We start from the raw sequence: 24,886 nt of genomic DNA, 5'->3' as shown, positions 1-24,886 counted from the left end.
CTCACCACCTGTTTTCAGTTTATAGATGATATTGCCGTGTGTAATAGCGGGATTACTGGCCTCTTTTAGGATGGGTTTTCTGATGTGGATTATAGGTCCTCGGTGCCTCTAACTGGAACATGTGTAGCATTTCGCTGTCAACTTCCCAAAAGCACCTTAAAGGGACCATTACTTGCTTGAAGAAATCCACTTTGGCTGTGATTATGTCAGATGGGCCATGTTGAAATGCTATCTTCACCGTTTGTTTCAATTCTAAATCCACTTTGTGGGACTCCACACACACACACACACACACACATATACATATACATATACATATGTATGTGTTTATGTACCTGTATATATACATATACAAATATATTTATATATGTATATGTGTATGTATATGTATATAAACATATACATATGTTGACCGTGATCGGTTGAGCACTCCTAGTTCAGAATGTTACAAATTGTTACTGAACAAAGATTTGCGCCTAGAGCAGATGATAGATTCAGAACATATTATTTTCCTATGCGCACATTTGTTGAGAAAAACACAAAACCATTTTTTGTTTTCATATCAATATTATGATGAAAGAAAAAAAAGAATTCAAAATGCTTTTTTTGGACAGCAATATTTTCTCATTGAAATTAAGAGGGCCTTTTTTTGTGTATTTACATTTGTACAGTTGTGAGAATGCATGAATTGTTAAATGTTGTTTAAAACTTGTTATACAGTGAAAAAATGTTAATGATTGCTAAGGTATTATCATGGGACAGATTAATTAAATTTCCATTATTTCCTTTTTTTAAATTATCAGTAATTGTATTGAACTTAATTTACCACAACTGTAAAAGTGTTAGAAAATCATATAAATCTCACCATGAAACAGCTTTAAAAAATGAATATGACCTTGGGGGAGAAAAACCTGGCTAAAATTCATCTTCATCACGTTTTGATGCACTTTCTGTCTGTCTCCTTTAGATGTTCAAGTTAAAGGCGACGCAGCTTGCAGAGAAGCTGCTCCCTGCCTTCAACACCCCCACGGGAATCCCCTGGGCCATGGTCAATCTGAAGAGGTAAGTGATATCATCAAGGTAAATCAACTGTGTCGATCATATTCACTCTCAAAAGCAGCGTGCTAACAAATTTGACAGGTGAAGTCCCTAGAACAGGTTAAAAATGTCCACATTTCTTCCCTCAGTGGTGTTGGTCGTAATTGGGGTTGGGCGTCGGCTGGCAGCAGCATCTTGGCGGAGTTTGGAACACTGCATATGGAGTTTGTTCACCTCACGTACCTGACAGGAAATCCTGTCTACTACCAGAAGGTAATGCTTACATGTGCACAACTGCAGAGATGGGCACTCCAACCTATTTTGCCGGTCTGTCCTCCGTCCACAACCTGAGTACCCTTCCTTCATCGTCCCTCCGTCCTTTATTCATATAATAGTCGTGAGAGGCATGGGGTGGGGGCAATTCATACCCTACAAACAAGACAGCACTTACTTTGCTCCATACATTCGCATCGCACTGCTGATCCCATCTTGAGTGACGCCTTTTGCGACAACAAGCAAGTATTGTCATAGACAACATTTACATTCCATATACAAAGACTCCCCCTTGACGATGTCAACGCCACAGCCGTACGTATTGGTTGTGGCAAAGTGAAGCAAATCGTGAATGTGTATCCTCCTTACAGATGTATCATCAAGCAAAATATGGAATTATTGTTTTTGATTGTATGATGTTGTCCCAGCTCAGTTTTAAGATATTTGCCGAATTTATATCTAATATTAAAACCTCATAGAAATATGACGGATGGGCTGACATATCGCTCCTACTCATTTCAATAATTATCTGCTACAGAATTGAAAAGGAAATGGAAAAGAATATTTATATTCATTTTAGAGTTTATGGCTTCCATGGAGTCTTGTAGTAAACGCCATAATGCCGCTTTATTGCTGACACAAATGTAGTACGTCCTTTCTCATTTGCCATAAAGTGATGCAACTCTTCATAGAGGCACTCACTACAAAGCTTATGTCACTTCACGAAAGAAACATGTCATCCATTAAATACAAAACACATGACATGTCTTGCTACCTGCAAACATTGACGTATTCCTCACGTATATGTCTGTGTACTGAACCTTATTTTCAGTAACGCCGTGATTGGCTGTTGCGGATAAAACTGGGCATCAATACAATCAAAATGACATCCGTTTATATTTTTAATGTCTTAGTCTGAGCAGGCACCCTGAGACATCACACAGCCAGCTTTCTTAACCGGCTGGATTGTTCGTTAGTGACATCGGTGTCCGTAGGCACTTTATATTCTCTGACGGTACACTAGGTGGCAGTGTTGCTGTAAAAATACTGTTGAGATGAAATTGCCTTTTAAGAAAATGGTGTTTGGCTACACTTTGGCTTCATTTTGCCACCACATACTTAACTCAGTGAGGGACAATTAAATGTGCGGACGAAAACCCACTTCTGTCCTTGCTTCGCCGTCATTTTTAAAAAAACGTCTCGTTCTGCATCCCAAAAATGGACATACGTCCAGGACGGATCGTTCCGTCCCAGGGACAGAATGCCCATCTCTGCACAACTGTATTACTACAACATAGCCGCAGGAAACAAGACGTTGTAGTGCTCAGTACCAACTAGGGCTAAACTTAAATCCTCCCTGACAAGCAGTGCCTTGAAAAACTATTTACCCCTTTCCTGATTTCTGTGTTCTTTGCATATTTATCACACACAGAGGTTTCAGTTTATCAAACCAATTTTAATATCACACAGGGACAACCCAAGGATATATAAAATGCAGTTTCTAATCGATCATTTAATTTACCAAATGGGGGAAAATTCAAACTTATTTGGCTCTATGTGAAAAAGTAATTGAGTTTTGGGAAAGGTGGGTTCAATTTTACAGGTAACACCCCAAACCTCGTTACTGCCGCATTTGTTGAATCAAGAAATCACATAAATAGAATCTGTCAGACAAAGTGAAGTAGGCCACAAGAGCTCAAGAAACCAACACATCACGCCATGATCCGAAGAAATTCAAGAAGAAATTAGCAAAAAAAAGTTATTGAGGTCTATCAGTCTAGAAAAAGTTACAAAGCCATTTCCAAGACTCTGGGGTTCCAGTGACCCACTGCATTTTGTATTTTTTCTGTTGTCTCTGTGACATTAAAATTGGTTTGATGAACTGAAACATTTGTTTGCGTCTGTGTGTGTGCGCGCGCATGCATGTCAAATAAACATGCCAAGAACACAGAAATCAGGAAGGGAGCAAATACTTTTTCAAGGCATGGTAAAAAATGTTTGTCCTTCATGGAGTCGTTTTAATGCATCCTTGACACCATTAACTTTCCTATTAGCCAGGGCTTCAGTGCCATCTTGTAGCATCTTATCCCATTCTTGACAGAGCAGAAAAAAAACTCTAATTTTGTGAATATTCAGTGAGGCAATGCATAAAGTCACTTAACTAACAGACTCATGGTTTACTCTTTCTTGACTTTGTTCTTGTTGGAAACCATTGTTCTAAATTTACAAGACACTTACTTTTGTTATTAATAATTCTTTTATTATTTGCTATAGTGTTGAAATGCCAATTGTCTGTTTTGAAATATTGACAATATCAATAAAGATACACAAAAACTTGCACAGCTCAAAAGCAATCCAAAACTTCCAAATTCATTTTAATGTAAGAGAAAAAAATGTGAGTTAAATAATGATCTACTGTAAAATACAATTTATTATCTTTTGTATTGCTTCCGCAGGTAATGCACATCCGAAAGCTACTAGCCAAAATGGATCGACCCAACGGGCTCTACCCAAACTACCTAAACCCTCGTACAGGTCGCTGGGGCCAACGTGAGTACACTTGATGTATTGTAATATTGACATGTTCTCGTTTTCTATTTTAAAAAAATAACACAGGCGTTAGGGGAGCAAAGAGAAACATTGATTGTCTACGATGAAAACAAAAGGAAGAGATGGTGAACAGTATTCCCACCTTAGTACCATATTTTCTGCACTATCAGGTGCTTTGGTTTATAAGGCACACCTTCAACGAATGGCCTATTTTAAAACTCTTTTCATATATAAGGCGCACTGCATTATAAGGCACATAGAAGTAGTAGTAATAGGGGCTGCGCTTGCGCTATGCATCCACTAGATCAGTGGTGTCAAACGTATGGCCCACGGGCCGAAACATGGCCCCAAGGAGGTTCGATCAGGCCCGCAGGGCAATTTAAAAGTGGAAAAAAATGCATAAGAGACACGGAATGAATATTTTTAATAAGATGTGATTTATGGAATATCCGCTAGGGGGGCACACTGTTTTAAGAAGACAACAGCAGTCTCAATCTGTCACTGAGACAGACACAACGCAGCAGACGGTATCAATACGTCAATACTTTTTTATACCAAATCAAAGGAAAGACATGATATTTTGGTTATTTATAGCAGAGTATGGTATAATTTTAATGGTCCGGCCCACTTGACATCTACTGAGGCCGTATGTGGCCACAATGTGAAATGAGTTTGACACCCCTGCACTAGATGGTGCTATGCTACAGGAATACAATACAATACAATACAGCATTATTTATACAGAGCCTTCACAACCGCTGCAGCTGTAACAAAGCCTAGAACTGGTCACAAACACGGACATATCAATACAAATGGCATTACAAAACAATAAATGAAAGACAAAATTATTAATTGATTCAACAAAAAGGCACACAAACCTCTTGGGCTCACATCCACAAGGGAATTCTAAGGATATCTTAGAAGTCTTGCTTGACTCCTTCCTTCGTTTAGTCAGTAGTTATCTATCCTTTTTGGTTTTATCTTCATTTCAAAATGGTTATGCAGAGCTCACAAAGTAATTGTCTGTTTGAGTGTGTGTTGGCGACTGCACATATCAATTAGTGTCGGGCAGAACCCTTTTAGGTTACATTTGGTTCCTGTTAATAATCACCACTAGATGGCAGAGGAACACTAACATGGAAACAACGCAATGGGGAATATAAAGCGAGTTACAGTCTCTTTATATTAGGCGCATTGGATTATAGGGCGCACTGTCTGCTTTTGAGAAAATTAAATGCTTGTAGGTGCGCTTTACGGTGCGAAAATACGGGAATAGTTGTGTTTTAGAGAAGTATGATTGAAAGCCAACATCATAAATGGTGAATTAGTTTGTGGAATTTGGCAGCAACAATACAGGTAGGAGGGACAAATTCAGATTTCACACTTGCGGCAATTTTGATTCAGGGCAAGAAGACATTCGTCAAGGAAAACACGGTAATTTTGGCGTTCACAAGTCAGAGCTCACTCCAACCAGATACTCAGTCAATACATCTGTTTTTGTTTTGGCCATTTAGTTGAAAGATAGCTTTTAATGCTTAACACACACACAGAAAAGTGTTACATACTGTACATGCACTACATATCTCCATTTTCAATGTGTACATTTTAGTTTTGTACTCTTCAATTATACAGATTGATAAAATGTACATATTAACTTGGATATCGACCGATGGTTGCTGTTAAACGAGCACTCACGTGAGAAATGTAAGACTCTTTAATTACCGAAATGGCAGGCAACTCCGACCATGCCAACCACTGTCGAGCCACGTGCTGCTTTTTTAGCTTAAGCAAGCTTTTTAGCTACTAGCAACTATTCCGGGTCATTCAGTAAAACAATCTGATTTTTTTTTTCCCTCTTTTCTTCACGCACAGTTATGTGTTGTCAGATGTTTCAATTGTGTATGGATTGTAGTTGTTTATGACTGCCACTTTGTCATCGTGTTTTGTCTTTTCGATGGTATTCAAAGTTTCTTTGTACTCTTGTCATTTTTTTTTGCACTCAGCACATCAAAAGAGATTGCAAATGTTCATAATGTAGCTCATATTAATTAATGACAGTTTTAATGAGGAAAACGAACACCCGCAAATGAACGCAAGGTGGCCTCCAAGTAGTCTTTCCAATTCATGCGTAGCTCAACCTCCAGATTTCAACCTCCAGCATAGCGGACACATGTCAGTAGCCTCCTGGCATATTAAAAACTCATTCACTGCTGTGGGCGTTTGTATTCATCATCTGGAATCCAACTTTTGACTATCACCAGCAAATCTATTTGTTGTTTTTCAATGGGCGGGTGTGTAAGGGTGTCTCACCCAGCTTTGAAATGAAAGCTTCTTCATAACTGTTATGATGAACAGAATTTCAAATTTGAATAGAATTCAAAATCAGCACAGCTTTGAAGATAGTCAGCTTATCCACATTGATTATGAGGGAGAGAAATGCCAACACGTTGGAATTCGCACAAGTCGAAACACCGGACACTCAAACAACATACCATCACTGACCTGTGAAAAACACGCCTGTCCATTTTTGTCTTTTTTTATGTTAATGTGGCACCTACATTTTAGACATAAAAAAAGACAAAAATGGGCATGTGTTTTTCACAGGAGAGCGATGCGATGTACGGTATATGTATTGTATAACCAAATACGTTTGTGTCGCAGTTGTGAGAAAAGATCATTCTTGGGGTGAATGGCGAACTCCATGTAAAAAAGCCACACTTGAGTCATGCGTTGAGTCAGTGTTCTCACAGCGTGTTTCTTGACTCTGTATTTATCAATAAAATATTTGCCCTTTCTCAGTCTTGTTTTGTACATTTGGAATCTCAAGTCACTGATCTACTCAACTCAACATGTTTCTTTTGACAAAAAGCTTGTTTTCTCAATTTGTCAGAAATCTGTTCTTTGTGAAACCAACCCATGTTTAACTGCTGATCACTCAAGAACGGGAAAAAACAGCGTACTTATGTTGCATCTTATGTTCAGTGTTTTTACTGTGTTGTCACAGAACAATCTTCTGAGGGTCTTGAAAAAGCTGTCAAAATGCTTTGATACAGCTGCCAAATGGGGAACGTTTTGAAATTGACCAGCATTGAATGAGCTAAGCACCATTGGGTTTGTGCTGATTGGAGGGAGAATGAGTGTGACATTTTCACTCCATTCTTCTTTGAATTGCCGATTTCCCACTGTTCATTTCTCCTTTAGAAGCAAGCTTGGAATACACCGCTTTTGTATGTCGCCTCCAACTGCTGGCAAACTGTGAGCAACCTGCAGTTTGTGCACTACTCTAAAAGCAAAAGTGAAAGTTAAAACTTGCACTCACAGCAAGCTACCCAGTAAAAGGGTCTGTTTATTGGTGACATGGAGACATGTCCTGGTATACACTGCTGACCTAACCAAAACACATGCAACATATTTTTTGCAGCGCCAGGGTTGTGGCCATTCATAATAAATGGGTTGGTTCATGGCGCACTGCGTTAAGTGCAGTGTGAAAAGGCCTTAACATTTCGAGAGGGGGGGGGCACAAATGGTGGAAGGTGTTTTTTTTACCTTCTGGTTGGCATGTATACATGCATCGTGACGACAAGGGAAACATGGAAAACTCACATTTTAGTTGAATATTGGCTGAAGGAGCTTTTTTCCCCAATTTTGAAAATGAAAAATTTGGAGGCCATTTCGACCCCGAATAGTACTTGCACTGAACTATTGAAACAATTAGCGACAGTGGTTATTTTTCAATCAAATGGCAGCCCAGTTGCTTGTAAGATATTGACAGCAGACGTTTATCCTGCTGGACCGTCCAAATGATTAAAGGGAACTTTCTTCTACAATTTCTTAATTGGCTCAGCTATCTTTGGACCCTCTAACTCTGAAAGGCAGCTTCTATGTTCACCTTGTTTTGATCTTGAGATCTGTCTTTTTAACTTTTCAAACCCGCGGGAGCTGTTCCGCCATAGTTTGAGCAAAGCTCCTGAAGCCCCAGGAAACAGAGGTGTCTAAGTGCACAGCAAATGACTGACACCTTGTCAGTCACACCCTGCGTCTTGGATTGATTGTTTTTCCTCGGGTGTGGTGGTTTCTTAAAAATCAAATTAGAGGTACCAAATGGGTCCAGAAAGGGATGATTTCTTTCTTTATTTATTTATTTTAAAGGTCAAATATACAACTCATGTTTATACTGATAGTTTTCACAAATGTGACCAATAAGTGTTCTTGTTTGTTTGTTTTGTTTAGTTTGCCAACTCCCTCCTTAATGTGTTGCAGTGTACGAGGTCAATAGGCAGCAGGCAGGGCAGATGCTGCTTGTGAGCCAGCCACCTATTGAGGGCCACTGGCAATTTCCATAAAGATTTGTCTTCTCAACGCCGCATTCCGATTTTTTTATTTCTTCCATAGTTAACGCTAGATCACATTACACAGTTACAAGCAGGTCTTCAATACACGGATAATAAGTCAGTGCAGCTCCATAGCTGAGGTCTGATCAGTTGGTGTTAAAGTAGCCCAAGGTTTAGGATACAATGCCATCAACGCTAATTTCTGTCCATGTGTTGATGGCACTTCACGTCGTGAGCATTAAATTAGCCTATTTTTATTCAATGAAATTATGTAGTTTGGCTGAACATTTTGGTGTGTAAGTAGACTGTGCAATGTTTAATACTCTTTGTTTTAATTGTGTGTTTTTACACTAAATATCAACTAGTAGTTGTAACATATTTTTGTTTTGTCTTTTGTCTTCCATAGCAGCTTCAGGTGTTGCGTTGATGTCCCTTGCGCTTGGCATACTGTTGTGTGGGATCTATCCATCTATTTTTATTCATCAAGGGAAATGTTTTTTTTTTTTTTAAAGATGGATAATGTAAACAGCACTTGAATAAAAGTGTCTTGACTTAATGAATTCCATATCTATGGAAAGCGGTAAAGTTAGGGCTACTGATGATTGTTATGTTAAGTTAATGAGGTTTTATGGAATGTCTTGGAAGTAAACAACACGGCTTTTCCTTGGCTGGATGCTTTGAAAGTGCACAGTCAGCACAAAGCTCAAGTTATTTTGATCGTGGAGTGTCACCTAGTGGTCAAATCACATAATACATGCATCACGATAAATGCATCGCTTCACTATGGTTGCCCGGACAATTTCCTTTTGTCACATTTAGTACTTAGTTAATATTTAAATGTGATGATTTAAAAAAAAAAGGTATTACTTTTATAATAATGATTTAAAAAAAAAAGTTAATTAAGGATTGAAGATCATACCGGGGCAAGCAAGGCTTTGCATGGAAGAGGAATTCAGATTCAGAAAACTTTATTTATCCTCGTGGGGCAATTAGAGTTGTGTGAGAGCAGCATATAGAGGCAATCAGAGCAAAGGAAAAACATTTTGGAGAATATTTGTGTATTGCTGTACTGTAATTGTTAGACTAAAGTACTGTGGACACTGTAAAGTGGATTTTAGTCCATTCTAGGACTATTAGTTGGTATATTTATAAAGAAACAGTAATAACCATTTAAAAATACAAAAAAGAAAAAAATCCCAGGAGGAAGTATTGTAATGAATAAAAAAAAGACATGTTTGAAGAAAAAGTTTAACAATCAGTGTCATAATTTCAAAACAAATAACAATTGTGAATGGCTTAACATTAAAATCATAAATCAATCTTGAAACACTCCAACAAGAGTAATACAAAAGGTGTTGCTGATGCATCTCTAATATCATTTGTAGCCTTCAAACAGCTCTCGCAATTGCGGTACTGGAAGTTTTGGTCTTTTAGCTGTCTTTGATATATGAAATGGTTGATTTAAATCATCCAAAATTGCACTGTTCCGTTTATTTTTAAATGTCTTTGTCTCATGTTTTTAATATTTCTTGTGCGCATGCCTTTTTTTCGGGGGGTGGGGTAGGGGGAGGGCGGGGTTATGTGCATCGGAGAGCGGTATCCTAAGTCTGCCGATCGACTTTAAAGGCTTGCTCAAGGCTGGCTTGGAAGGACATCTCCAAATCAGTTGTTTACAGTGTTGTCTGGTGTATACAGATCACACTTCAGTTGGCGGGCTGGGGGACAGCTTTTACGAATACCTACTGAAAGCATGGCTCATGTCAGACAAAACGGACACAGAAGCACGCAAGACGTACGACGATGCCATTGAGGTAAAACTTTCTCTCACGTTAGCATGTTCTCAAACTGGCTCTCACCTACTGCTGATGTAGCTCTGGAAATGATTAAAAGTAGCTACAGTGCATCTGTAAAGTATTCACAGCATTTTACTTTTTCCACATGTTGTTATAGCCTCATCTCAAAATTGAATAAATTCATTTTTTTCCTCGAACTTTTACACATAACACAACACACATCATGACAATATGAAAGGAGAATTTTTGCAAATGTATTACAAAAACAAAACAAAACCCTAAGACATCACTTGCACATACTGTAAGTGTTCACAGCCTTGCTTTGATGTTGCACAGTTGGCCGTAGTTACAGCTAAAGAGTTCAGTCTTTGTCTCATCAGACCAGAGAATTTTCTTTCTGAGGGTCTGAGAGCCCTTCAGGTGCCTTTTGGCAAACTCCGGGTGGGCAGCCATATGCTGTTTACTAAGAATTGGCTTCCATCTGGCCACTTTACCAAACAGGCCTGAATAGTGGAGTGCTGCAGAGATTGTTGTCCTGGAAGGTTATCCTCTTTCCACAGAGGACCGCTGGAGCTCTGAGAGAGTAACATTCGGGTTCTTGGTCACCTCCCTGCTTGATCTAATTTAGATGGGTGGCCAGCTCTGGGGAGAGTTCCGGTGGTTCGGAAGTCATAGTGTCACAGATTGTTATCAGCAGGTTGCAAGAGAGATACAGAGAGACTGGAAGAGTCACAGAAAGATGTAGAAGTGGACGTCCTTTGGCCACATCCCATGCTCATGACCGCTACATTGTGAACAATGTCCTGAGAAACCAGATAATGAATGCCGCTCAACTCCAGGCACATTTAAGAGAGGTGATAGGCACCCAAGTGTCACGTCAGACTATTCAAAACCGTTTACATCAGTGTGATCTGCGTGCTAGATGACCTGCATAGGTACCTGACCACACGCATGGGCCAGGGGGCATTTACACTGGATGAGGGACCAGTGAGCCTCAGTGCTGTCGATTCACGTTGAGCAGAAATTATGGCCTCCAACGATGTTGGAGAGGTCAACGAGAGCGCTATGCATCAGCCACTGCTGTCACCAGACGGGTTTTGTGTTACAGTGTGGGCAGGTGTGTCCAGTCGGCGCAGAACCCCCAACACTTTGTGAATGGTACAGTGACAAACCCATATTACCCGAATAATATTATTTATCCAGTGATTGTGCCCCAACATGTACAACACAGCCCTAATTTCATCTTCATGGACAACAATGCTCCAGCTCATCGAGATCGCATCATCAGGGAACGGCTGATGTAGGCTGGTGGACCTCAAATGGAATTGTTGTAACATTGTATAGGAATATTGTCACATGTCCTCTGACAAGCGCTACTCATAGGTAGTGTTCATTGGTGTGTATGTTTGTTGCGGTTGGCTCATGCAAGGTCGGGATGCATAGTGTGTTCAGTATGCGCGCAACAGTGATAAAATTGTCTCTGCCCACTACAAACATTTACGTTGAGACACTGACGTTGCTGCATTAGAAGGTGAAACTGTAAATGCAAAATGCTCTATAAAGCAGTCATAGTAGTCTTATATTTATGTACCATACATTTTAGCAGATTAATCGATAAATGCTATTATTGATTGATAAATGCATAGACATTTGCCTGCTTCATTTAACACATTTAGTAAAGTCATATAAAATTAATTGCAAACAAACTTTTAATTCAAGGCAAAATATTATGCATATTTCAAAACTTGAGTTTGTCAATCTTTACTTCATATGAAGCACCATTTAACACAGCTACTAATCAACATGCATGGCCTTGCCCCGTGAGCACTAGCACCAGCGCTAACAGGTGAACATTTAGTGTCGAGCTTTGGGTTGTAGTTACATCGTTGTGCAAACTCTAGTCGCAGTCTGTTATGATTACTTATTCATATAGTTTTACTTTTACACCAAATTGCAAAGGTTCATTATGAATTTTATATGTGTCACGATATTCAAACATTCAAAACAATTCAAAATGCCTGCCCACCTGCAGGCAATCGAGCGCCACCTGATCCGCAAGTCCAACAGTGGTCTGACATTCATTGGCGAGTGGAAGAATGGCCACCTGGAGAGGAAGATGGGCCACCTGGCGTGCTTTGCCGGCGGCATGTTCGCGCTGGGCGCAGATGGCTCGCCCGAAGACAAGGCAGGCCACTGGCTGCAGCTGGGCGCAGAGATTGCACACACCTGCCACGAGTCTTATGACAGGACAGGTGGGCAATGCTACTACAAGCAGTACCAAGTACCATCCATCCATCCATTTTCCGATCTGCTTTATCCTCATAAGGTTCGCGGGGGGTGCTGGAGCCTATCCCAGCTGTCTTCAGTAGGCAGGGGGCACCCTGAACCAGTTGCCAGCCAATCGCAGGGCACACACAGACGAACAAACATCCGCGCTTACATTCACACCTCAGGACAGTTTAGAGTGCTCTAATGTTTTTAGAATGTGGGAGACATCCGTAATTGTAATCCTTACCTGTGAGAAATTACCTTCCACAAACCTCATAATAAAGGTTTGGTTCCTGGTCTTTTCGAATATCTGGTGGGCAAACTTCTAAAAACCAACACATTTCTGTCATGTTTTCAGTACAGGTCAGCACTTTACCATGCACAAGTACCCGAGCACTTATAGGAGAGTCCACTTTCATCTCTGAATTTGTATGCCACATTACACTCCACATATGATTTCTGACAGTCAGAAATTCAAACTTAACAATGACAATCAAAATTAGTATCAATTTTGATCATCTTTTCCCCTCCAGTTGTCAAGCTGGGCCCCGAGGCCTTCAAGTTCGATAGTGGCCTGGAGGCAGTGGCTGTGAGGCAGAACGAGAAGTACTACATCCTGCGGCCCGAGGTCATCGAAACCTACTGGTACATGTGGAGGTTCACCCATGACCCCAAATACCGCCAGTGGGGCTGGGAAGCAGCACAGGTACCCCTCATACATTTAAAAACTAATGCCGTTACTAATGGTAATGATAGTTGCGCCAGCTATATAAATATTTGACAGTACCCATGAAGTCACCAAACAGAAGCACGAAGGACTTCTTTATAACTAGATGAGAAACTTTGTACAGGCTGGGCTCAGGCCGGGGTGAGTGTTTTTGGGGTTACGGTTCGGAACCTGATCGCCTCCTGATGGGCCTTCCTCAGCCTGGGCTGTTTAATGTTACTCACCGAAACACCTGATGACAGCATCGGTTAAGTACTGAAGACGTATCCACTGGAAAACTTGTTAAGTGTTCCCAGCTCTACTCTACTGTAAGAGGTGTCATTCATTGAATTTGCTTGTATTGGACCTGTTAGACTACTGTATTCTTCACTCCACTATTTCAACTACAGGATCAAGTGCATTCTCTTAGTTTGTTCTTGCACTTCAAGGATGTTATACATCTCATCCACCGGCTCTAGAACCTGATTAAATTGCCAGCTATTTTGATTTTCGAAGTTGGATACTTTCTGCTTCAACCCTCCTATTATCCTCAAATATTGCGAACACATTTTATACCCTTGTGGTCAATTTTACCCCTGGGATATTTAGCTCAAGACTGCAGCCAGTTGGCCTGTCTTCTAGCGCCACCATCAGGTCAAACTTTTAAATTAATGTATCCTTAAAGGTTTTCATTCAACTCTTCTGAAATTTTCAGAAGACATTTAATAGCCACAAGAGGATGAAACCGGTACGTTTTGGTGATGAAATTACCTTTCCTGTCGCCCCACCACCGGGTCAAACATTCCGTTTTTGAGTTTGGGTCTTGAAAATCTTTCATCCAAATATTTTCTAATTTGGGGTTTGCATTCACGACTCTCACAGATTGAACCATATTGATGAATGTTGGGAAGCTCCTCTCCCCACCTGGCCCCCTGCCCTCATGAACATGTCTACTTATTTTGAGCTCCTTTTTTTTTTTGGTCAGATATTTGTCTCGCTCATAAAGTCTCCCTCACCCGTCCTCATTAGTTATCCGCGCTTGGGACTGACAGTGGCATAGTTCGTTTTTTTTGGTGCGGGAGGTGGATTCTTTTTGTGTGTGAGACACTTGCCACATTTCTTGTACCATTGGAGGAATTCGGGTGTTTGTCTCTGTCTGTATGTCCCTCACAATTGCTGCAGCATCTGTCGATGCTCTTGTAAGGCACCATCTTCTTTCAATGTGAGGTTTCACCAATTGCATGACTTAGTTGGTCCAAAAAAGTCCCCCTTCCATATTTTGATGCCAAATTGGCAGGTTTACTTGGCATCCATTGGCTTAGCCTCCATGAAATGAAACCAAGCACTCAGTGACAGTCACTCAAGTGTCTAGATTGTTAACATATTATCTTTTTATTTTTGGAAGGGGTCGTGTCTGCTGGTGGTTAAGAGACAACAGGAAGGTCACAACTCTCACTCATCAGATGAGAATGCCTCAAAATCAGGGTCCTCTTTAACACAGTCCTCTTTCTCGGACACATTGTCCTCTGTTACTTTCACTGGCAAAGAGCTTCTCCAAAACCTCATGGATATTAAACCGTATCCCAGAGGACATTTTCAAGTGAAAGAGCATGCCGATTGCAGTATACATAGAGTACAACGTGGAATGATTTGGGTAGAGAGCTGTTGCGCAAGCTTCTATATGTTTGCTCCTCCCTTATTTTGCACGAACTAGTTATATCGCGCTTCATTTATGGCAGCTTCAGAACATCGCGTTTTTTTTTCCAAAGTACTGTATTCAGAAAAAAAATGCTAAATGACTCAGGTTTTGCACACGCCTGTATGCATGGTTTGTTCCCGGCGCAATGTCGATCAATGACAGCACGAGTGGATTTATCCCGTGAGCTGATTGGCTGTGCATCGTCGCAGCCCCGCCCAGCACCTTCCCTTGTGTCTTGTCACATTGGCATACTGTCTCTTAATTTGTGTTTGTTACGTGGGGGGATGATTGTGCTTCACCGAAAGTAGCAGCACGTCTCTCTTCACCATGTTATGTCCCAGTGGAGGGAAACTCAACTCAACTGCATTTATAGAGCACTTTAAAACAACCATCGTTGTATACAAAGTGGTGTACATGGAGCAGAAACCAGCCATCTCGTTACCTCTGCGTCCCACATCCTAGACGCACAATTTTCCCGCGGGATGCACAGTTCCAAATAATGTGCGTTTTTGGGACGCAAGGAAATTTCTCAGTCAAAACAAAAAACAAACTACGAGATACACACACACACACACACACAGGCCAGCGATCCCGCGGCTGTGCAGTTTCTGATTCGTCAATTAAGGATGATTAGACAATTAAGGATGGAAGAGACCTGCTTTTGTTCTTATAAGCCTCCTCTCTCTCTCTCTCTCTCTCTCTCTCTCTCTCTCTCTCTCTCTCTCTCTCTCTCTCTCTCTCTGTCTGCACACACAAGCACACGCGCACACTAGCACGTATCTAAACAACACTTAGACACGATTAAAGATCAAAGAGTAACCCACGTGATAAGACAAAGAAGATGCACAGCCAATCAACATGGCTTTGCTGCATCTTCTCAGCCCCCCCTTCACCCCACATGTACTGTATATGTTGCTCTATAGGGGGGTTCACACGGCACACATTTGCTCCGGTGCTGCACCGATGTATTTTGTTGCGATATATTTTACACTGCAGCAAATTGTGTAGAGCGTTCACACGTACAAAGCCGCTGAGCGTGTCAGCACCGGCACAGCGTCGGTGCAGCCCCACTTGCGTTCACACAGCAGTTTCTGCAGCGGAGCAAAACGACAGAAAACAAATGAGCTGTCGTATTGGTTCTTTTTAAAACGTATACACAACGCAAGCGACTACTGGACAGGCGCGTCCTTCTCCTTCTCGGTCTACTTGCCTTCTGCTCGAGAGTGACCGCCCCAGAAAACGTAAATCAACGATGACTTCAATGACACTCAGAAAAGCAAACACGTAATGCGCCAAACACAAAATCAAGAGAGGAAATCACAAAATAAATTATATGGGGGGCGGGGGGTTGTGAACACACAACAAAGGAACAAACTACACAAACAACTCCGAGACAGTCCAGTCTCCTACAAAAGGAAAGTGTCAGAGATTTTCTCGGGCAAAGTTAAAGAAATGACTCGGCACACAGGAAAATTGTCTTCAATATCGGCGGGAGCGGATCTCTGAGAGCAAACGACGGTTAGTTGCTCCGATGATACATACTCGGCTCCCTCTCCGCCGGTTCGAACTTTTATTGCAAAATACAAGAAAAACACTGCCCCCGAGATTTGCATACCGCGCCCCCCGGCCTGGCCTCTCGGTAATGATCTGATCTACCCGAATACACAAGTCACAGACTTTGCTGATGACAAATGATCACCTGGGTGTGAGAGCTGTTCCCAAACTGTCTTTTGGTATTCAACAACTCTCTGTTCCCAATTTGTTCATTCCGACTCTGTGATTGAATCTAGTCTTCTTCCATCTGTTCGCCCCCCTTGCTTTGACGTGATTACTCAAGAAAAGGCCCTCCGCCCTAACGGTCGACGCCTCTGCGCTGAGTATGTCCAGACATGCCCAAATTAACCGAAACTTTTAACATGATACAATTTTGTTCATAGATTTCTCTATTAGAAAGATGTTAGCAGCCAAGTCTTGTGTCGTTATTAAACAAACACATGACGGAAGTCCGACACAGCACGAAAGCAACGCATTCTCGCCGTACGTAATCAACTCTTCACAAGCATTTGCTAAGGAGCAAATTTAACCCAGTTGCGTTCACACGTGCAAATTTACATCGGTGCTGCTTCGCAAACAAGCATTTGCTCCGGCGCAAATTTTTAAACCACCTCCCTGAGGTGGATCAAATTTGGTCCGGTGTAAGCTCTTTTCCGGCGCTACGCCGGAGCTAATTTGCACGTGTGAACGCTCTACTGGGGCAGCCCCGGCGTAGCACCGGACCAAATCTTGCCGTGTGAAAACCCCTTATGTGACTCACTGTTGTTTTGCTGACTTTCGCTGCTCCTCGCGGACCGTTTGCGGACTTTTTGCGGACTTCAAAAAATATATATATATATTTTTTTTTTTTAATGAATATGTTTGAAAAAATCCGCAATGCACTAAAGCCGCGATAAACGAACCGTGAAATAGCGAGGGATCACTGTATCGGCTAATCGCTATGAAAAATATTATGAAACAGTTCTTGGTTATTCTATAATTTACTGGTTGTAGCATGGTAACTTTAGGAATAAAACATTTGTCACAACGTGTAGTAATGCTAATGTTAACTGTTGGTAGAACTAATGATGACGTGTGTTAGATTCTTTCGTCAAATTGATAGTAGATTACACATGCATCGTTTTGGGAAGAGGATGTCAAGCCACATCAATCCTTACCTGTATTAATAATTACCAGTAAATTAATCTTTGCAGTGTGAGATTGGAAAAAATACTCTGATTTTTTTGGTATGTTCATTCATGATGCCACATGAGTCCACCAGTTTTTGATCCATTTATTTTTTGGAATAAACCTGGAGTACACAGCTGCTGATGTAATGTTTATTGTTAATGCATAGTTTTCAAACATTTACCCTTGAAACATTATACTTTTGAGTTTCAGAATTCTGGATATGAATATCAGTCAAAATAGAAAAGTGGGTTCCCATGATAAACGTTTATGGACCCCAAAATTAGTTACCATGGTTTCCCATTGGGTACCGAAAAACGGTTACCGTGAATATCCGAAATCCTCAGGCCTGCTACTAAATTATTTAAATTTTTGCAGCATTTGTTTATAATTGTATGTATATGTTGTTTTTTGTGTTATTATCATATGCAATTGAATAAGTGGACCATTTCAGAATTCGAAATTTGGGACTCTCGAAATGCATAATGGGACTCGTGCTTTTCTGATCAGTGAGTCCCTGGGACTCGCTGGTGGTAAACTGTAAAATTATCACTGGAAACCTTGGGACACATGTGTGGGTGCTCCCCCAGTCTTCTCACACCCAGAAAGACCAGCGGCATCAGTCAATTAAGTTCTTAAGGAGCCATTCTTTTGGCTTCAGAGGGAGTATAGGCCAACATAACAAACAAAACCAAAACACCCTAAAACTTCCCGAAACAAAAAGAGGAAAATAAAAGACAAATAGCTGACTAACCTCCTACAAAGGAAAAACAGGAGAAAACGCGTTAAAACAAAAATGGCTTCCCCCTCCTTTGATTGCTCTGCTTGAATAAATATTTACAGATATTTACAGGTATTTACAAAGGTTGTGTTCTAACTTAAAACATTTCCTCCAAAGTCTACACAAAGCACAAAGTAGGTGATTGCTACGTAAAAGCAGTTTACAAGGCCATGCACAACCAAGCACTTTGCTGGCATTTCCTACTAGCCCACTCCTTGACCAATCACTTAACAGCAATCAAGTGAAGCTGAATGGGCAACGCTTGCTCCTAATTAATGCAGTCAGGACAAATGCACACCAAACTAGTGGTCGACGGTTAGCCAGTCATGAAAAGTAGTTGCCAATCCCCGCACACTCCACGACAGGTTGGGCCACGTGGATCGGGGTGTGGCGGGCTTAAGAGGGATGTTGTTTAAAACATGAAGAGAACCTTGATTGCCCAGCGGGTAATTGTCGATCACTTGCACCGTGTGGGTGTGGCAGTTGAGGTACAGATGAGGTGATCAAAGAACAACTTCATTCTGCATGCTTTGCACAGAGACACCCTGCTAAAGACAAACAACCGCCGCTAATTAATGCCGCAAAAACCTCTGGAATGAAAGCGTTTTGGGGGCATGGCCTGGCCTCCATGCAGTGGGCAAGTCAAATTTATTTATTTCGCCCTTAATCACAGAAATGGCTTACAGGGATTCACATGTCAACAGTTGACAAATCTTAACAACATCCCCTCATCTAGACCCCCAGGAGGGTAAGGAAAAACTTTAAAAAAAAAAAAACAAGACAGGTGTGCATCTGTGTAGAAATAATTTAGTGACATTGTGGCATACCTATTCAGAATAATGAAAACAAACGATGGATTGTATTTATTTACACTAGACCTTCCACGAAGAGACCATATACAGTGGTACCTCTACTTACGAACGTCGCTTCATACGCACTTTTCAAGTTACGAAACGCCTCCACATGAAAATATTGCCTCTTGTTATGAAAGAAATTTCAAGATACGAAAGGTAAAAATACAGAATGGGCTGCTACTCGCAGCTCCGAATTTCCCAAACTCAACATACTTATAGCTGCTGTGCCATTGGCTCTTACCGAGCATCCTGGCATCCCATTGGCGAAGAGGGACCTCTACCTTATATGTCTATGTGTGTAGATAGATAGATAAATAGGATAGATATGTCTCTCTACAGAGTCCTCGTCATTTGCCCCTCAGGCCATGAGGCGTTTGATAGTTTTACGTAAATGCGAATGATCCAGAAAAAGTGTTCACCAGTCAGGCGATCGCTCACTATGCTGATGTTTTTCTTGGTCATTTTCAAAGGATTGTTAAAAGCCGACAAAAGCAAACGCCCTAGGATCAGTTCTTTACAAAGCGCCAGGCAAAAACCACTTCTGAGAGAGAACTTGACCTGAAGAGGGCAAGAAAAACAATGAAGGTGCAATTAAAAGTTAAATGACCATCATTTTTATTCTTTACTCTTATCTTTGTTTTTTACATTATGCACAATTCTCATTTATTGTGCAATATTCTAATTGTAACATGTATTTGTTCCATATTTTGATGCATTTTTATGCTTTAGAAAACATTTATGTCTGAATGTTGGTGGGGCTTGGAACAGATTAGGACATTTACATGGAAAATGTGTCTCTACTTACAAAATTTTGTAGTTCCGAAATTTCTTCCAGAACCAATAAATTTTTGGAAATAGAGGTACCACTGTACTTATTTGTCATGTCCTTGTTTATGATGATACTAGTGTAGCCTGTGCTACCGGAAACAAATTCCTTGTGTGTTCTCTCCATACTTGGCCAATAAAGATGATTCTGATTCTGATTTAATTTTTGTTTTCTAACGGTGCAAAATCTCCTCTACCGCCTCCTACAGGCCATCGACAAGTACTGCAGGGTGAGTGGAGGCTTCTCGGGTGTAAAGGACGTCTACTCTTCCAACCCGACGTACGATGACGTGCAGCAGAGCTTCTTTTTGGCGGAGACGCTCAAGTAAGCTAATAGACTGTTGAGTGCATGCCAAAGCAACATGTGGTGCTCGATCGTTTAAAATAAAGGCCATTTTAACGTTTGTCAGAAGCCTTTTCTCGAAAAGATACAAAAACAGCACAAACCACGCGATTAAAAAAAAAAAAACATAAAAGTGCTCATTCCATCTCGATGTCTTTCACACAAAGACGGCATCTGAGGAAAAAAAGGCCTGTATGAAAGGGGTTATAGAACATGTCAGAAACATGTTCTGCTGCTTGGATTAATGGCACCGCCGTGCCCGTTTTAGGGTGAAAGTGATAGCATGTTCGGATTGCTGTTAACATTTTGATAAATTACCGAATTTTCTGCACTAAAAGGCGCACTGGATTATGAGGCATCTTCAATGAATGGCTATTTTGTAATTTTTTTTTCATACATTGGACGTATCGCATTATAAGGCGCAATCTACAATGCCTCCACTAGATGGTGCTACGCTCCTTCCATTCAACTCGAGAGGCGTTCAGGACCGCCTCTGAAAAACGTAAATTAACTATTACTGTACTTAAATGAAACTACGCAAATGGAAAATAATGCATCAAAACAGAAAATGAAGAGAGGAAATCACAAAATAAATTCTATATCCCCACTTCAGAATTAATTTTGTGATTTCCTCGCTTGATTTTCTTCATAGTTTCATTGAAGTAAGCATTAATTTACATTTTTTTGGAGGCAGCCTTGAACGCCTCTTGAGTGGAACGGAAGAAGAGAAGGCACGGAGACGGACAAAGACGTACAGTGCCTGTATTTGTTGAGACTGTGGAAAACATTAATAAAGTCTGCGTTTAAAAAAAAAAATAAAACCACAGCTCTCCTTTTTTCAACAAATACAGGTGCGTCTTTGTCCGTCTCCTTGCCTTCTCTTCTTTCGTTGAACTCGAAAGGCGTTCATGACCGCCTCCGAAAACGCATTGGCCTTTCCTTGATCATAGCTGCAACAGAACTATCAGATGTAAGTAGTAGTTATTTATTCCTTTGTTGTGTATTCACAAATGATGAAATCACAATATAAATTCTGTAGGGGGGGGCTATAGAATTTATTTTGTGATTTCCTCGCTTGCTTTTCAGTTTTGATGTATTCTTGTCAATTTTCATAGTTTCATTGAAGTAATCGTTAGTTCACATTTTTCGGAGGCGGTCTTGAACGCCTCTCGAGTCGAACTAAGGTTTTCTTATGTAATTAGAACTGAAGAAGGCACGGAGACGGACAAAGACGTACCTGCATTTGTTGAGACTGTTTTAAAAAAACACCACCACAGCTCTCCTTTTTTCGGAGCCGCAACAAAAACTTATTTGATAAAGCAGCGACACAGTTCACTGAACCAACAGCAAGTTATAACATTGGAAGCATGTCTCCAGCAAGGAGCCATCTTGGGGGTCGACATATTACCGTAATGACCGTACACAAGACGCACCGGATTTTAAGGCACTCGGTGAGCTTTTAAGAAAATGGAAGACTTTTTGGTGCGCCCTTTAGTGGGGAAAATACGGTACTCATGTATTACTTATTTTCGACATACATGTGAGCAAATGCCCCTTTTAAAGCAGCTCCTCTGTACCCTGGCACCTATTATTTTATTATTTGCAAACACAGCGAGGTCTGTTGGCATCGTCAGTTATTTGCATCACTCTCGTAACTCATGTGTGCGATCTTTTTTTTTTTTTTTCTTCCTGTCGGCTAGGTATCTGTACCTGCTCTTTTCTAGCGACGATCTAATGCCGTTGGAAAGTTGGGTCTTCAACACAGAGGCTCATCCGCTTCCTGTGCTCCACCTGGGCAACATCACCCTGCCGGGCAGTGAGCCGTCACAGCAGTGAACAGGTCTCCCCCTGCCCGCCCGACAATAAACACTGGACTGCCTTTTATCAGGTTCTTCAGATGTGGACCATATCGGAGCTTGAGAACTCCCTGATAACTCTGGTGCTCCAGAGTGGACACGTTTCATTTTTGTTCCAATGTTTGGGGTTTGTTTGACCAAACTCTTTATTTTCCTCTCTTTAATAGGGATGCACCAGTTGAATGGAAACTGTTGCTTTCACGGCACAATCTTGGCGGCCGTCTTCTTTTTTGAGCAGGTGTGGATCTTTCAGAGCAGACAACAGAGCAACAGTCTGACTGGCTGTATCATCAATTCAGCCAAAAACACCTCCTCCACCGCACCCTTCAATGAAAAAAAAGAAACTGCTGCTACGCTATAATTGGATGCTGTTTTTTTGGCTCCTCCCGCTTTTTTTGTTGTTGTTTTTTTTAAATATACCCCTTTTCTGTCTGTTCTGCTTCATCTGTTGTTTCAATTTCCACTAAACTGATGTTGTGGATGAGGACGGGCGGAATCAGTCGCACCATCATCTGACTCTTTGGCCGCCACCTTCCTTCATCGTTCAAAATATTTTGTCATCTCCTGCCTTTGTATCCATCAACTTTATGCTATCATCAGCATTCTGAAATGAGGTAAATCGAATTTGAGGTCCTGTGGTCGGTGGTTTTCCATCTTTAAGATGACTTGTTCATGAGTTTATATCCATCGTTCCTGACTTCCTCTCACATCATTCATTTCTTTTGGGTCAAGGAAGTTACTTGCTGCGAGTCTTTCCCCCCCACCCCCAACCTTGTTACAATAAGCCAGAAAATCTTCTGACAACTTGAGCCAGATATTGCTCTCGGCTAATATGCAGTTATTCATGGTTGAAACTAGAGATGCAAATGCCATCCCTGGCTGAAACTACAGCAAGCGACACGGATCATTAAATGCAAAATCATCAACTAACAGCACTCGCAATATCATATTTTTTCAGTTTCATTCAATTGTGACGAAATTATAATGCCCCTTTCTTTCGTGACTTGGAAGTTGCTTTGGCAAAACCTTTCTTGAAGGTGAATTCAAAGATCGATGAGGGGGAAAAAAAATAGGACTGTGGATTTGACTGTATTACGTTGAGTCAAAATCATACTTTTGCAAACATTTGCTTGTACTTTGGAAGAGAGCGATGAACTATTTTCTGACATGTTATAGACCAAAGCATTAACTCAATCTTAATGTGTGCATTTTCTGGAATCAATTTGAAATAATGTCCTGTTTTTTAATACGGGGTTGGAAAGTAAAGCTTTTTCTTTAAAAATCGGATCCATTTATGAATCAACAAAATAATATAGAAAATATCAGATTATTAAAATACTCATTAGTTGCAGACCTGATTGAGTTTCAATCACATTCAGTGATTGTTGTATGTAGGTAAGTCTTGAATTGAGCTGAATAACCATTGGGGTTTTTTTGTCCTGTTTTAATGATTTTGATTTCTTAATTAAGCCTTATCGTCTGATGTGACACAGTTGTGCCATTGCCATTTTTTATTTGGGGGGTGGGGGGGGGGGCTTCAAGTTCAGAACTGTGAAGTGAAACGGATTGACGCAGGACTGAAATGACGACGTTACAGTTAAAATGTTAATGGGATTTTCTGAATGTGACTTTTTAATGCAAACTGAATCGAGCCGTGACTGTTAAAAAAAAACGGCTACACATTGTCGCTTTTCAGTGAAAAGCATGTATCCCCAGATGTTCTGAGGTTTTTTTTGTTTTGTTTTGTTTTGTTTTTTTAAATGACAAATGACCTTTCCTGGCGTTTCAGATGAAAAGAAAATCCAAAATTCTGAGAAATATATTTTCAGTTAGATAGTGACACCATGCATTATTGGGATCCCTGTGTGCAAATGTAAATTTTAGGGATTTTCTTGTTTGTTAAATTATTTAAAATTAAAAAAAAAATCCACTATTTCTTAATTTGGAGGAAGTGCATCCATTTTGAAGTATGCGTTCATTTTCATGACGTCACATACCTTCCTCGTTCATCGCTTTCAGAATCCTGTCAACCATGTGGCCACAGCGAGCCAACCAATGAGTGGGCTGTGTTCTCTCTTTGTATTTTTACTTCACTACAAAGAAAAGGTGTGTGTAAATATGTTGAAAAGTCAACACAAAATTCAATAAAGTTGTTGCTACAAGTGAGGAGGGATTTGAGTTGTTTTGATGGTGTGAATGTTGGCTTTGGTAAATCTGTGATGTTTGCTTTTAAACTTGTCTTGCAATGACAAATACACTTAGATAAATGAGGTTGTTTCATTCTATTTCACATTTTAGTCTTACTTAGGATGTTATGGGGTTTTTTTAAATATATTTTACACTCCCACTTTTCTCAGAAGTCAAGAACTGAACCTGGCCACAAAAAAAGATTGCCTGTAATAATAGTCCGGGAGTGTCACACTCATTTTTTTGGCTAAATGCAGTAAGTGTATAATCGCCTTATATTATCACAACACAACAATTTGCTGGGGAACTAGTATTGAAATCACCCATTCGTCCATTTTCCGATCCGCTTCTCCTCACAAGGGTCATGGGGCATGCTGGAGCCTATCCCAGCTGTCTTCGGGCAGCAGGCGAGGTACACCCTGAACTGGTTGCCAGCCAATCGCAGGGCACACACAGACAAACAACCATTCGTGAGCACAATCACGTGTAGGGACAATATAGAATGTTCCATTAACCTGCCATGCATGTTTTTTGGAATGCGGGAGTAAACCAGAGAAAACCCACACAGCCACGGGGAGAACATGAAAAAATCCACACAGGAATGCAGGAGCCAGAATCAAGTCCTGCAACTCTGCTTCATGAGGCCACCGGGCTGACTGTT

General features: G+C 40.8%; 1 protein-coding gene across 2 annotated transcripts in view; it reads left to right on the top strand.

Annotated features, from left to right (window-relative positions):
- The window catches only part of man1a2 (mannosidase, alpha, class 1A, member 2), a 127,901-nt gene extending 103,697 nt beyond the window's left edge, over positions 1–24,204 (top strand). Inside the window, exons 7-15 of one of the 2 annotated variants that reach the window (XM_086123596.1) lie at positions 968–1,062; positions 1,188–1,311; positions 3,768–3,861; positions 9,888–10,003; positions 12,018–12,237; positions 12,787–12,959; positions 20,049–20,164; positions 21,883–22,022; positions 22,206–24,204. In XM_086123596.1, coding sequence (XP_085979722.1) covers positions 968–1,062; positions 1,188–1,311; positions 3,768–3,861; positions 9,888–10,003; positions 12,018–12,237; positions 12,787–12,959; positions 20,049–20,164; positions 21,883–22,018 — 1,074 coding nt within the window. In that variant the 3' untranslated portion in view covers positions 22,019–22,022; positions 22,206–24,204. Of the gene's footprint in view, positions 1–967; positions 1,063–1,187; positions 1,312–3,767; positions 3,862–9,887; positions 10,004–12,017; positions 12,238–12,786; positions 12,960–20,048; positions 20,165–21,882 lie in introns of both variants that reach the window. The other variant, XM_086123595.1, reaches the window with a different exon arrangement.
- The last annotated feature ends 682 nt before the right edge of the window (positions 24,205–24,886 follow it).

This window comes from Hippocampus guttulatus, chromosome 11 (assembly GCF_054856545.1).
Source record: "Hippocampus guttulatus isolate MCC_2025c chromosome 11, RoL_Hgut_1.0, whole genome shotgun sequence".
NCBI classification, from domain to species: Eukaryota; Metazoa; Chordata; class Actinopteri; order Syngnathiformes; family Syngnathidae; genus Hippocampus; species Hippocampus guttulatus.
The sequence above is the reverse complement of the archived record's forward strand: the minus strand, read 5'-3'. Positions and strand labels throughout refer to the sequence as shown.